Here is a 14,327-nt window from a genome sequence, read left to right on the forward strand (position 1 = left end):
ACCCCACTTGAGACATTCTTCCAACTGGATGTGCAGCCATTTACGACCACTCTTTGGGTCCGATCACTAAGGCAGTTATGAATCCACCTAACAGTTGCCTTGTCCATTCCATACTTAGTCATTTTTTCAATAAGGATTGTATGAGATACTTTGTCAAATGCTTTGCTGAAGTCAAGATATACTATATCTACAGCATTTCCTTGATCCACCCAATCAGTGATTCCATCATAGAAGGAAATTAAGTTAGTCTGACATGACTTATTAGTTACAAACCCATGCTGACTCTGTTTAATCACTTCATTCTTATCCAGGTACTGACATACATGTTGTTTAATAATTTGTTCAAAGATCTTTCCTGGTATAGAAGTCAGACTCACCGGCCTATAGTTGCCTGGGTCCACCTTCTTCCCCTTTTTGAAGATAGGAACAACATTTGCTCTTCTCCAGTCTTCTGGGACTTCTCCTGTTCTCCAAGAATTTTCAAAGATTATGGAGAGGGGTTCAAAAATTTCTTCTGCTATCTCCTTCAGTACTCTGGGGTGTAATTCATCTGGACGTGGAGACTTGAATTCATTTAGGTTAGCTAAGTGTTTCCTCACTATCTTTCTGTTTATAGATATCCTGGATTCTTCTATTCCCTTAATAGGACAGTGAAGAACAGTTGATGTTACATTTCCTTTCTGAGAGAAAACAGATGCAAAATAGGAATTTAAAAGTTCGGCCTTCTCAACATCCTGTCTTACCATTTCATCATTTTTATCCTGTAAAAATTCTATAGCATCTTTGACTTCTTTTACTTTTGACATATCCCCAAAATCCTTTATTATTGCTTTTGACGTCTCTTGCAAGCCTCAATTCATTGTCGGCTTTAGTAATCTGATTTGTGCCCTGCAGGTTCTGCAGACAGCATTATATTCTTCTTTAGATATGCCTCCCTCTTTCCATTTTATAAACATTTTTTTCTTCCTTTTTAGCATGTGCTTAAGTTCTGTGTTCATCCATCCTGGCTTCCTTAAATGCTTCCTATTCTTCCCTCTTTTCGGAATTGTTAACAATTGTGCTTTGAGAATTTCATTTTTCAAGATTTCCCATCCTTCCTGGACATTTTTGTCTTTAAGGATATCCAGCCATTGGATCCCTCTAATTCTCTTTCTGAATCCCTTAAAATCTGCCTTTCTGAAATCTAACCTTGACGTCTGAGTCTTCACAGGTCTTCCTCCTCTAGTTATTCAAAATTCTAAAATAGCATGGTCGCTACCTCCTAGGGTCCCAGCCACTTTTACCTCCTCAACCATTTCCTCCCTGTTTATAAGGATTAGATCCAAGGTAGCAGTTCCCCTTGTTTTCTCCCCTACCTTTTGGGAGATAAAGTTGTCAGCAAGAGAGGATAAGAATTTCCTTGACCTGTTAGTTTTGCCTGAGAGAGATTCCCAACAAATGTCTGGATAGTTGAAATCTCCCATGACAACTATGTCATATTTTTTGGAGAACTTGGCCATTTGATGCATAAAGAGTTCATCCATATCTTCAGCTTGCACAGGCGGCCTGTAGTAAATGCCTACAATGGTGTCCTTTCCATTGTTCTGTCCTTGTATTCTTACCCAAACAGTTTCCACAGAACTCCCAGTCTCTGAAGCTTCAATCTCTGTGCAGATATACGTGTTTCTAACATACAATGCGACACCTCCTCCTCGTTTATCAAGTCTGTTTCTTGCAAATAAGTTGTATCCTTCTAGTCTTGTATTCCAATCATGTGTATTGTCCCACCAAGTTTCAGTGATTCCAATGACATCATATTTCTTTTCCTGTGTTAGTAGTTCCAATTCTCCTTGTTTGTTGCCCATGCTTTGTGCATTAGTATAGAAACATTTTAGTTTGTGATAGGTTTCTCTTTCTCCAATATTTTTATTAATTAGATTCTTTTGTCTTTGTTCTTCCTTTCCACTTCTAATAGCAGAGTTCTCAATAGCATTTGTCAGGTGTATGGCTTTTTCTGATCTTTTGCTTCCCTTCCCATGTTGTTCTAGTTTAAAGCTCTCCCTACAAGTGTAGCAAGGCGACTTCCAAATACATGCTTTCCAGTCTTCGTAAGGTGCACCCCATCTCTAGCAAGTAGTCCATCATAGAGGTAATTCACTCCGTGATCCATAAATCCACACCGTTGCTGACGGCACCATTGACGTAGCCAGTTGTTCACCTGCAGAATCTTATTCCACCTCCTTGTTCCATGGCCATCCACTGGGAGGATGGAAGAGAAGACCACCTGCGCTCCCAGTTCTTTCACTTTCTTGCCTAAGTCTTCAAAGTCTCTGCAGATGGTTTCCAGGTCGTTTCTTGTGGTGTCATTTGTCCCCACATGTAGTAGCAGGAATGGGTAGTCATCTGTAGGTCTGAAGAGTCCTGATATCCTGTCAGACACATCTTTAATTTTTAATTAAAGATTAATTAGTAGATGTCAGGGAAGAAAACTAAACCCTGTAAAATAATAAATCTCATATGTTTCCCTTATTATCTCCAGTAATTGTATTATTACACAGGATTCTTATGATGTTACATTGGATCATCTTCTTTTCATTCAGGTCTCTACAATATCGGATCCTCTCGGTGAAGATCTTCTACAGAAGAGAATTTTCCTGATTTACCCATCAAGGATGGATATGGACAGAGACAAGATGGCGGAGAGGATATTACACCTCACCCTAGAGATCCTCTTCCGTCTCACTGGAGAGGTGAGAGATTCTGATGACGTCACATTCCATCATTCTTATCTATAGGAATAACAGATGGACAGAACTGGAGAGGTGAGGACCCTGGGAATGTCTGGAGTGAGATTTATTAATGTGTCTCTCCATAACCAGGATTACACAGTGATGAAGAAGACCTCTAGTGATTGCTGTCAGGACCCTGTGTCTGAGGGATGGGGAAGACCCCTGAGCCCAATCACAGGGCCTCCACCTCACCCCCTGATACATGAGGACATCAATGACCAGAAGATCCTAGACCTCATCTACAAGATGATTGAGCTGCTGACTGGAGAGGTGACACTGCTGGGAATGCTGGGACATTATACAGTAACACTATGAAGGGATCGGGGGGATGATGGTATCATTGTATGTGTCAGGTTCCTATAAGGTGTCAGGATGTCGCCGTCTATTTCTCCATGGAGGAGTGGGAGTATTTAGAAGAACACAACGATCTGTACAAGAACGTCATAATGGAGGTTCCCCAGCCCCTCACATCTCCAGGTAATAGACAGGACTAAATTCACACGGCCTATAATTATCTGTATGTAGAGAATGAATTCAGTCCCTGTATGTGTTTCCTCCAGATCTATCCAGTAAGAGGACAACACCAGAGAGATGTCCCCGTCCTCTTCTTCCACAGGACTGTAACCAAGAAGATCCCAGTGCTCCTCAGGATCATCAGGTAGATGGAGAGTGTGACGAACAGCCCACGGCCGTTTGTCCACTTACGGGCGACTGACGGGGGTCCCGCTGCCACCAAAACGTGATGGACAGTGGACCCTGTGTCACCACTATGTTACAGTCCCACCACTGACAAGGATTGGAGCTCTTCTCAGCTGGTTTTGCCAGGGAATGCCTTATAGACTTTCCTATGTGACATCACGGAGAGATGCATTCTGGGTTGATCCCACCTCTCTCATCCAAGTTATGTTTTGGCTACAAAACTTAGATTAGCTATAACTTTATGGGAGAAGCTGGTATGGACTCATCAGTGGTATCATGTTTCCCAGCGTAATGAGCCTATCAAGAAAACCTCAAACATCTATGCGATATGACCGTCCATTTGGGCGCAAATCATATCTCAGGTTCTCGACATATTAGGACTTGGGAAGTGACACTGTAGCGGAGCTGGGACCACTCGGATCACAGAGATATGGTTATTATATCTCTATGTTGTACGGTTTTCGCAGGGCAGGCTCTTAAAGGTTTACTGCTAACCTTTATTTCAAACAAAGACCTTTTTCCTTTCCCGCACTTTTTTTCCCTCTTTCAGCTGAGGCTGAGAGAAGCCAAATGGTGTGGCAGGAAGTTTGATGGATAACACCTGGGGGGAAGGGAAGGGAAGCTGCTGCAGTGTGCAATGTAACTGAGACACTGGCATGCAGCTTCTTACAAAATGGAGGATTTTTTAGCACATTGCAACAGAAAACATATTTTGCAGACATTGTATATCACACCTCCCCCCTTAAGAGGGCGCTAAGGAGGCATTACCTCTCGGTAATCGGCCATGCGCACCTCAGCGGGTTCGCCCCGGCGGGACAACCCATCGGCATTGCCGTTTTCACTGCCCTTCCTGTGTTTTACAGTAAAGTCATACTGCTGAAGGGCAAGGCTCCAGCGGAGCAATCTTCCATTGGTTCCGGACACTGTGTGCAACCAGCTCAGAGGGTTGTGGTCAGTTACCACCGTGAAGGCACGCCCGTACAGGTAGGGCTGCAAACGCTGCAGTGCCCACACCATGGCCAGACACTCCTTCTCGATGGTCGAGTATGCCACTTCCCTCGGCAAAAGTTTCTGGCTCAGATACAACACAGGGTGCTCTTGGTCCCCCGAATCGACCTGGCTAAGCACAGCACCGAGGCCAAACTCGCTGGCGTTGGTCTGTACCAGAAACGGGCGACTGCTGTCGACTGCTCTCAACACTGGAGAGTTGCACAGGGCTGCTTTCAAAGCTTGGAAAACCGCCTCACAGTCATCTGTCCAGTTGACTGTTTGGGGTAGCCTCTGCTTGGTGAGGTCAGTCAAGGGTTTGGCAAGGGCGCTATAATCCTGTACGAACCGCCTATAGTACCCTGCAGTGCCCAAGAAGGACTTCACCTGTTTCTTGGTCCTGGGGGTGGGCCAGGACACGATTGCGTCCACTTTTTCTGGCTCCGGACTCATGGAACCCCCGCCTACCCGGTGCCCCAGGTAGTGGACCTTGCGCATGCCTATCTGGCACTTCCCCGGCTTGATGGTCAGGCCTGCCTGGTGAAGACGCTTGAGCACTTCCTGGAGGTGCTGAAGGTGTTCCTCCCAGGTGGAACTGAAGACGGCAATATCGTCTAAGTACGCCACCGCGTACTCCTCCAGTCCCCGAAGCAGGTGGTTGACCATCCGCTGGAAAGTGGCAGGGGCATTCTTCATGCAGAAGGGCATGACCGTGGACTCGTACAGTCCAAAGGGGGTGATAAAGGCGGATTTCTCCTGCGCCTCCGGGCTCAGGGGAATCTGCCAGTATCCCCGACTCAAATGCATGATGGATATGTAGTTGGCGTTTGTCAACCGCTCGAGCAGATCCTCGACGCGCGGCATCGGGTGGGCATCAGAGGTTGTGATGGTGTTGAGCCCCCTGTAGTCCACGCAGAACCTGGTGGTTCGATCCTTTTTAGGCACGAGGACTACAGGTGAAGCCCACGCGCTTTTTTGACCGTCGAATCACCCCCAGCCTTAACATCTCATCGATCTCTTGGCGCATGACTTGTTGCACCGTCTCAGAGATCCGATAAGGTGTTCGCCGTAATGGGGCGTGATTCCCGGTGTCCACTTCATGAACCGCTAACTCCGTCCTCCCTGGTTGGTTGGTGAACACGACCCGGAAGGGTTCCAGGGTGGCCATCAACTGCAACCGCTGGGGTACGGTTAGCAAACCACTTATCTCCATGTCCTCAATGGACCCATCGGCCTTGGCCTGGGCCAGCATGTCCAGGAGGGGATCTTCCTCCCCATCCTCTGGCAGATTGCAGACCGGTAGGACGCAAGCTTCACGTTCGTAGTGCGCCTTCAGCATGTTGACGTGAAAGGCCTTGCGCCTACCCCGAGCATGGTCAAGCGTGACCACGTATGTGACCGGGTTGAGCTGTTGGTGGACGACGTACGGGCCTTCCCAGGCTGCCTGAAGCTTATCTATTGGTACAGGGACCAGCACCCACACCTTTTGACCCACCTGGTAGGTCCGCTCCCGGGCGTTCTGGTCGTACCAGCGCTTCTGGTCAGCCTGAGCCTGCGTCATGTTGTCATGCACCAACTGCGTCAAGGTCTGCATCTTGTCACGGAAGCGCATGACTTAATCCACGATGGACACTTCTGTGGGGTTTGGCTCATCTTCCCAGGATTCTCTTATCAACCCAAGGGGTCCCCGAACTCGCCTGCTTTACAGGAGCTCGAAGGGGGAGAACCCGGTCGAGGCCTGCGGAACTTCTCTGTAAGCGAACAGCAGGTGTGGGAGGTACCGCTCCCAGTCGCGCCCTTGGGTCTCAACCAGTATGCGGAGCATCTGTTTGAGGGTACCGTTGAAACGTTCACACAAACCATTAGTCTGTGGGTGATACGGACTCGATACCAGGTGCGTCACCTGCATTTTCTCACAGAGAGCCTCCATTAGGCGAGACATGAATTGGGGCCCTTGATCGGTAAGCATCTCCCTGGGAAATCCTACCCTTGAAAAGATGGTCACCAGAGCGTCAGCCACCTTATCTGCCCTGGTTGAAGACAGAGCTACTGCCTCTGGGTACCGAGTAGCGTAGTCTACCACGGTGAGAATGTATCGCTTTCCGGAGCTGCTGGGGACGGACAGCGGTCCTACAATGTCCACCGCGATTCTCTGGAAAGGCTCCTCTATCACCGGCAAAGGAATAAGGGGAGCCTTAAGAGCAGGCCCCGCCTTAACCACTTTTTGACAGGTGGCACAGGAGCGGCAGTAGTGTGTTACATCTGTCCCCATCTTGGGCCAATAGAAGTGTTGAGACAGCCGTGCCTTTGTTTTGCCGATCCCCAAGTGTCCAGCGAGTGGAATCTCATGGGCAATCCGCAACAACTCAGTTCTGAACTGATAGGGGACGACCAGCTGTCTTTCCCTCAACCACTCCTTTTTAGGATCTCCGGGTACTGTCTCCCGGTACAACCTTCCTCGCTCCCAGAACACCCTCTCCTTAACAGACTCGGAGGTGGGCGTCTCGGCGAGACCTCTCAATTTCTCCAGGCTGGCATCTGAGTGCAGAGCAGCCTGGAACTCCATGCTGGAGGCTGCCAGAAGTGACGTCAGGGTCCCCTCTTTACTGGGACCCCCTGGAACCGGCTCTGGGTTCACCTCTGGTTCAGTCTCTCCTGTAGCAGCAGAGGATCCAGAAGACAGGGCGTTACCTGCGATCTGGGCACTCTGACTGCGTGTGACAGCTGCTATGTATGCTGTCTCCCTGGGGATTTCTACAGACCCACCAGCCGGTGCTGCCCTGGGCTCTACCTCCCCATCCACCCCCAACACTTCAGGAGCAGTGCTACTTATGGGCCAGTTACCTTCCTCGGTGGCACTGGTCAGCTGCATGGCATTACCTTCCTCATGGTCCCCATGCACCTCCCCATTTCCTTGAGCACCGTTGCTTGCTCCTGCCAGGGGTTCCTCAGCCGTCTCACTCTTCAGAGTGACGGGGCTGAGCACTTCGGTACCTGTGGACACATCTACCGCTTCAAAGAAAGGGTTAACGGGTTCAGTCGGCACAGATACATCAACATCATCATCATCCTTCACATTCACATCAGCATCAGCATCATACCTGGGGAAAGAATGGTTGTTAGTTGCATCAATACTCATCAAGGCATTAGCAGGTAACACATTCAGTTTCCCCTCATCATCATCATCATCATCAGGGTTAACGTTACCCTTATTATCAGTTTGGGGAGGGGTGTCAGGGACATAGTATGCAACCATCCTCCCCAAGTCAGTCCCCAATAAAACATCAGTGGGCAGGTTTTCAGACACTCCCACCTCCCTCAACCCGCTCCCAGCACCCCAATCGAGATAAACCCGGGCCACTGGCAAGGGACAACGGTTGCCTCCAATCCCGGTGACAGTCAGGGTTTTCCCTTCGACAAACTCTTCAGGGGCCGCCAGTCCAGGACGGATGAGGGTTCGTTCAGCCCCGGTGTCCTTGAGGCCTGTAGCAAGACGGGCCCCCACCTGAACAGGTTGAACGTTGTCGTTAGCCCTCCCAACCACACCTCCCACCAAAAGAACAGAGGCGTTGGGCCCGGGGGCCTTGGCTGGGGGGTTCTTCGGCCTATCCGGACAGGTGTAAGAGAAGTGACCAGGCCGCTTGCAGTGGTGACACAGGCGACTGTCAGTAGCCGGCCTGTTGTTGGCAACAGGGACAGGGCCTCAGGAGGGACGGCTAGCTGGGGCACTGGGGTTGGTTGCCGGCTTACCCCCTCTCCAGCTGGTGGTGACTGGCCACCGCGTCTCGGGCTTCCGGTTGGCCTCGTAGTTGTCAGCGATCTGCGCCGCTTTGTCCACGTTCGTTGGTTCGCGGTCCAGGATGAACTGTCGGACCTCAGCTGGGCAGAGATGCAGGAACTGGTCTTTGATCATCAGGTCCCGTAGCTGCTCAAAGGATTCAACGGACAGTCCATGGATCCACTGGTCAAAGTGGGTCCTGAGTCCTTGCACCACATCACTGTAGCTATCGTGTGGGCCACGTTGGAGGTGTCGGAACTTCTTTCGGTATACCTCAGGTGTCAGCCGGTATTTGGCGATCAGCGCCTGCTTTATGGCGTCATAGTCGTCATCGGCTTCTGGCGGAAAAGAAGCAAATGCCTCCAGGGCTTTGCCTTTTAGCCCTGGGGTCAAGTACCTTGCCCATTGGTCTCTAGGCAGCTGGTACTGTCTGCAGGCTTTCTCAAAGGCTCGCAGAAACGTGTCCAAGTCCCCGTCCTTTTCCATCACGGGAAAATGCTCTGTCCGGGGTTTAGGAGTCTGGACACTGCTGGGCTCACTGGTTCGGGCTGTGGGGGCATTCCACCCCCGCTGGAGCATCTCCAGCTCATGGGCCCTCTGAGCTTGGCGCTCGGCTCTCAGCCTCCGCTTGGTGCTCGGCTCGCTGCTCTGCTCTCTCTCGAGCTTGCTGGATCAGCTGCAGACGTCCGTCACGGTCTTCGGCAGGGAGTGCGTCCAAGGCCGCTTGCAGGTAGGGGTCCAGCGTGCTCTGATTGAATGTGGGGCCCGTGCTCATGAGTGGAGCCTCTGCTGCAGCCCCATTGCCACTTGGGCCAACTTCTGCGCTCGCTGGATTCTGGTCGTTGTCCAGCTGCACTAGAGCCGCGATCATTTGAGCTCTGTTTTTGTTCGTGGCGTCAAGGCCTTGGTACGTGCATAACCCAGCAAGAACTTCCTTTGTCTGCCGGTTGTACCAAGGTTCTCCTTTTGCCGCCATGGTTGCCAAATAAAAGATAGAAAAAGAAAAACGAAGAAACGGGAGGGGGATACTTGCAAGTTCACACTAATGTCTCAGGACTAGTAACCACTGAGTCTGTTCTCCAAAACCTATGATGCAGGATTCCCGCAGGAACCATGCAGGTTTTTAGTGAGAGGAATGATTGCTCAAACCAAATCACTAATGCTCTAGGATTATCCCACCGCTGCCACCAATATGTGACGAACAGCCCACGGCCGTTTGTCCACTTACGGGCGACTGACGGGGGTCCCGCTGCCACCAAAACGCGACGGACAGTGGACCCTGTGTCACCACTATGTTACAGTCCCACCACTGACACGGGTGTATCAGCGGACGGAGGGATGAGACACACTGCCGGCACACGGCTATCACAGGCACAGTTGGGGCTTATCTTAGTTATCCCACCACTGGCACCATGTGACCAAAATATCCAGCAAGCTACTCTCGCTCTACAATTTGCCGCAGGGGGAGTTTAATTTGGATGCCCCACCACTGCTATCAATCTTCCAAGTACTGCGGGGATTTATGTATATCCCACTTTCTCAGTTCCACTTTGGAACTCGCAGCTCTCCAGCACCCCCCCTTACCCTCAGGTCAGTCAGGGAACTGCACCTAGGATAATTAGTCGCCGGACGGGCTGCCTGTTGTGAACCGGCAATCAGGCTTCTGCAGTAAGGGAATTATCAATGCTGTGGCCGCAGCCGCTTATTCAGCAATATAAGACCCTTCTAAACTGCCAGCAAGCCGCAATAGCCGTACACAACGCGCTGCCACCAGTCACGGTTACTTAATTCACAGTGTTAAATTAAGAGGGTCCGTGGCAAACCCCTTGAATTAGTAGCGATTATCTATCAAAGGCGTATAGTTCGATTCTTAGAGCATGGAGACAGATCTAAATAATTATATCATTTATTTTCCGAAAGAGGACAGTGATTACAGATAAAAGTTGCTATAAAATTGAGACATAAAATATGTACATCAGACAAGTATAAAGCAAAGTGGATGAAAGAAGAAGGTACACTCACATTTAGTCAATTGTTGTTAGGCATCCCATGTGGCTTTAAGGGGGGTGGAGGCGGAGCTGCACGTCTCCACTCATCTGGGTTCTGCTCAGCACAAGGATTGGAGCTCTTCTCAGCTGGTTTTGCCAGGGAATGCCTTATAGACTTTCCTATGTGACATCACGGAGAGATGCATTCTGGGTTGATCCCACCTCTCTCATCCAAGTTATGTTTTGGCTACAAAACTTAGATTAGCTATAACTTTATGGGAGAAGCTGGTATGGACTCATCAGTGGTATCATGTTTCCCAGCGTAATGAGCCTATCAAGAAAACCTCAAACATCTATGCGATATGACCGTCCATTTGGGCGCAAATCATATCTCAGGTTCTCGACATACTAGGACTTGGGAAGTGACACTGTAGCGGAGCTGGGACCGCTCGGATCACAGAGATATGGTTATTATATCTCTATGTTGTACGGTTTTCGCAGGGCAGGCTCTTAAAGGTTTACTGCTAACCTTTATTTCAAACAAAGACCTTTTTCCTTTCCCGCACTTTTTTTCCCTCTTTCAGCTGAGGCTGAGAGAAGCCAAATGGTGTGGCAGGAAGTTTGATGGATAACACCTGGGGGGAAGGGAAGCTGCTGCGGTGTGCAATGTAACTGAGACACTGGCAGGCAGCTTCTTACAAAATGGAGGATTTTTTAGCACATTGCAACAGAAAACATATCTTGCAGACATTGTACATCACAGAGAGGTGGTGTCAGGAGATCTCCCCTGTGATGTGTAGACGGCTGTGAAGGTCTTGTGCTCAGTCTTGTTTTATCCACCAGTATTATGTTTTATACTTGTGTAATGAGAACGGGGGAGATGGCAGGATTAGAGCTGATCATAGATGCGACTTCTCCATCTGTCGGTGACTTTTACAATATTTGTTTCAGGGTGAAGATCTGACCCATATTAATACTACAGAGACATATGTGAGAGATGATGAGTGGTGTAAAGAGGAGATTCCCACATATGACTACCCAGGTGAGTAGTAACCACTGAATGCAGAGAAGTCACAGATTCCTCTCAGTCACCGGCTGTGGCTGCTTTATCGGTGGTGTAGTCCGGCCGTATTACCATGATCACCATTTTGCCTCTAGACCACAACATTCTCCTCCACCCAAAACTGTTCTAATGACTTTGGGTGTTGATAGCCCTTTTCTATAGAACTTACGACCTGGAGGATCCACCTACCCCCTGGTATTAGTGTGAGGGTGATCCCTTAAGGCGAGATCTATATGATTGCTTGTACCTGACCTAATATACTGTAGGCCAAGTGCACACTTAAAGAGTCACACTGAACACAGAGTTAGATGTCTACTCCTTTCTCAGCAAAGGCTTGCACACAACTGAAGTTTATTCTCAAGACAAAGAGACAGGAAATGGGTGTCACACAATCTTCTGAGTAGCCAGTGTCAGTCTATGATAGGTCCATTTCAACTTCACTTCCATATATGGTATCCAGTATCTCAGCTTCTGCATTCCAAGGATTCCTTCCAGGGTGTTGTCTGAAGACACAGACGCCATCTTGGTACACCATATGTGAACTGATTTATATAAGATTTAATAATTGATTTCATTAGCCATTCTCTCCTTCACATTAGGAGACACTGACCGTTACCTACCCTATAAAGACCAATGACAGCGTACGTAGAGTGTGCTGAGAAGATAGAAAATCACTTGAAGAAAAATATGCGCTTTATGTGGTGCTCTGATTACATATTCATCTGTATTACATCCGGCGCCTGCACAGTAACATCTATAAGTAAGCGACAGAGGTTACTGCGCTGGCGCCGCTGGTGACAGTTTGCTGGTTGTAATTTTTTTTCTAAGCCTCACAATAGCCACAATATTATAGGCATTATCACCAATAATATCAGTGCTATTATATGCATTATGTAATAATGGGGGCAGGTCAGTGAGGGATCAGCGACCTCTCATAAGCCAATACAGATGAATATGTAATCAGAGCACCACATAAAGCCCTGCCCCCAGCCCCGCCCTGAATACGATAATATTAACTGAAAATTACAAATACAGATTAAACAACAACCACAAGACGGATTTAATCACTAGGTATCAATGTAATCAGTATAACGGCAGTGACCTGACAGTGTCTGTAGGTTACTGAGCACAATCCTGCTGACAGGTTCCCTTTAAGACCTCTCCGCTCAGCACTATTATACACAGTTCTCTATAAATGTGTAATATTTCTTCTTGAAACTCATCTGACAGAAAATATTGGAGCTTACGATAGTTTAGATTGTGAGGTCACCGAGCCCCATACTCTAATTACCCCAGAGAGGTTTCACCACTAGTTACTCATTTATTACTGATGGAGACTGTGGAGTTTGATCATTTCAGTAGTTCCTAATCAGGCCCCATTATTAATATCTGACGTGTGTCACTTTATGTGGTGATAAATTATTCACAAAGGATAATAGAAAACAAATGGATCTTACAAATTATTTTCCAGCTTCGCACTATACCCTACATACGGTTGTACACTACTGTCTGGGCACATGGCAGTGTTCAGAAGGGAAGGAGCGCCATTTAGCTATTTGAATGCAGATCTAGCTGGAATAGTTTGCAGACACAATGTATTGGGAGCACTGTTCGTGGTCACCTGGCAGCTCAAAAGATGTCCACCATGAACATGCTTGGCTCTATCTTTTCTGCTTTCCATATCCCAAGGATTGCCTTGCTCATCGTCCTTTAACACCATTACATGGATCTGGACTTACACTGGGACTCCTAGGCTTGGACCATGGTGTTACCTGCTATTATGTGGTTTTAGATGGTGAGAAGAATAGTCAGGTAGCTGGGTCAGAACCAGAAGGACAGAATACAGAATCAGAAGACGCAAGAGTAGTCAGTAAACGGGCCACGGTCACAACAGGGGATAAATACACAAGCCACAAGCTGAAAACAAAAAGCAAAAAACACAAATATCCTAAACTAAAAAGTAAAAAATGCATTATTTGCAGTTTATTTTTTACTTTTTAGTTTAGGATATTTGTGTTTTTTGCTTTTTGTTTTCTCTGGTTAATGGTCATGTGTTAATATGCACTTACATTGTGCATACACATTAACTTACTTTCTCAGTTCAGACTCCAGTTTTTTAATCCACAAGCTGAGCACAGAGGACTGAACCAGAGGAGAACAGCGCTATATCTGGCAGATTCCGGCCATGTGCTTTGCGCTTTAGTAGGGTGTGATACTTTCCAATTAGCTGAAGTAGTGAGCAGATTACTGCAGCTGGACAGCAGGAACAGATCCCAGATGAGATTGGACACACCATATGCAGAAGCCCTAATATAACTAAATGACAGAAAACCAGAATAGTCGAAATCCCCATAAAGTGATTCCATGTTATTAATTAATTCACTGATGGTTATAAACTATACACACGTGGTCAAAATTGTTGGTGCCCCTCGTTTAATGACAAAAACCCACAATGGTCACAGAAATAACTTGAATCTGACAAAAGTAATAATAAGTAAAAAATCTATGAAAATGAACAAATGAAAGTCAGACTTTGCTTTTCAACCAAGCTTCTACAGAATGTGTAAATCGTGGTGTGTCCACTAATTAGCATCACAGGTGTCTACAATCCTGGAATCCGTGAGTGGCCTGTATAGAGGCTACAGATACTCACTGTGCTGTTGGTGACATGGTATGTATCACACTCAACATGGACCAGAGGAACCGAAGGAAAGAGTTGTCTCAGGAGATTAGAAAGAAAATTATAGACAAACATGTTACAGGTAAAAATTATAAGACCATTTCCAAGCAGCTTCATATTCTTGTCACTAAAGTTGCACATATTATTCAGAAATTTAATATCCATGGGACTGTAGCCAACCTCCCTGGACATGGCCGCAGGGGGAAAATTGATGACAAATCAAAGAGACAGATAATATGAATGGTAATATAGCCCAGAATAACTTGTAAACTGATTAAAGGTGAACTTGAAGCTAAAGGTACATCAGTGTCAGATCACATCATCCGTCATTCTATGAGCCAAAGTGGACTTCATGGGAGACGAC

The 14,327-nt window shown here is 47.5% G+C and overlaps 1 protein-coding gene across 1 annotated transcript in view; it reads left to right on the top strand.

Annotated features, from left to right (window-relative positions):
• LOC141063321 (uncharacterized) overlaps nt 1–14,327 on the top strand; it is a 92,605-nt gene that overhangs the window by 15,693 nt on the left and 62,585 nt on the right. Inside the window, 5 exon segments of the mRNA XM_073557372.1 lie at nt 2,580–2,729; nt 2,859–3,038; nt 3,122–3,245; nt 3,329–3,426; nt 11,172–11,262. Of these exon segments, the coding sequence (XP_073413473.1) occupies nt 2,580–2,729; nt 2,859–3,038; nt 3,122–3,245; nt 3,329–3,426; nt 11,172–11,262 (643 nt within the window).

Source organism: Dendrobates tinctorius, unplaced genomic scaffold (assembly GCF_039654945.1).
Source record: "Dendrobates tinctorius isolate UK_male_01 unplaced genomic scaffold, ASM3965494v1 ptg000249l, whole genome shotgun sequence".
NCBI lineage: Eukaryota > Metazoa > Chordata > Amphibia > Anura > Dendrobatidae > Dendrobates > Dendrobates tinctorius.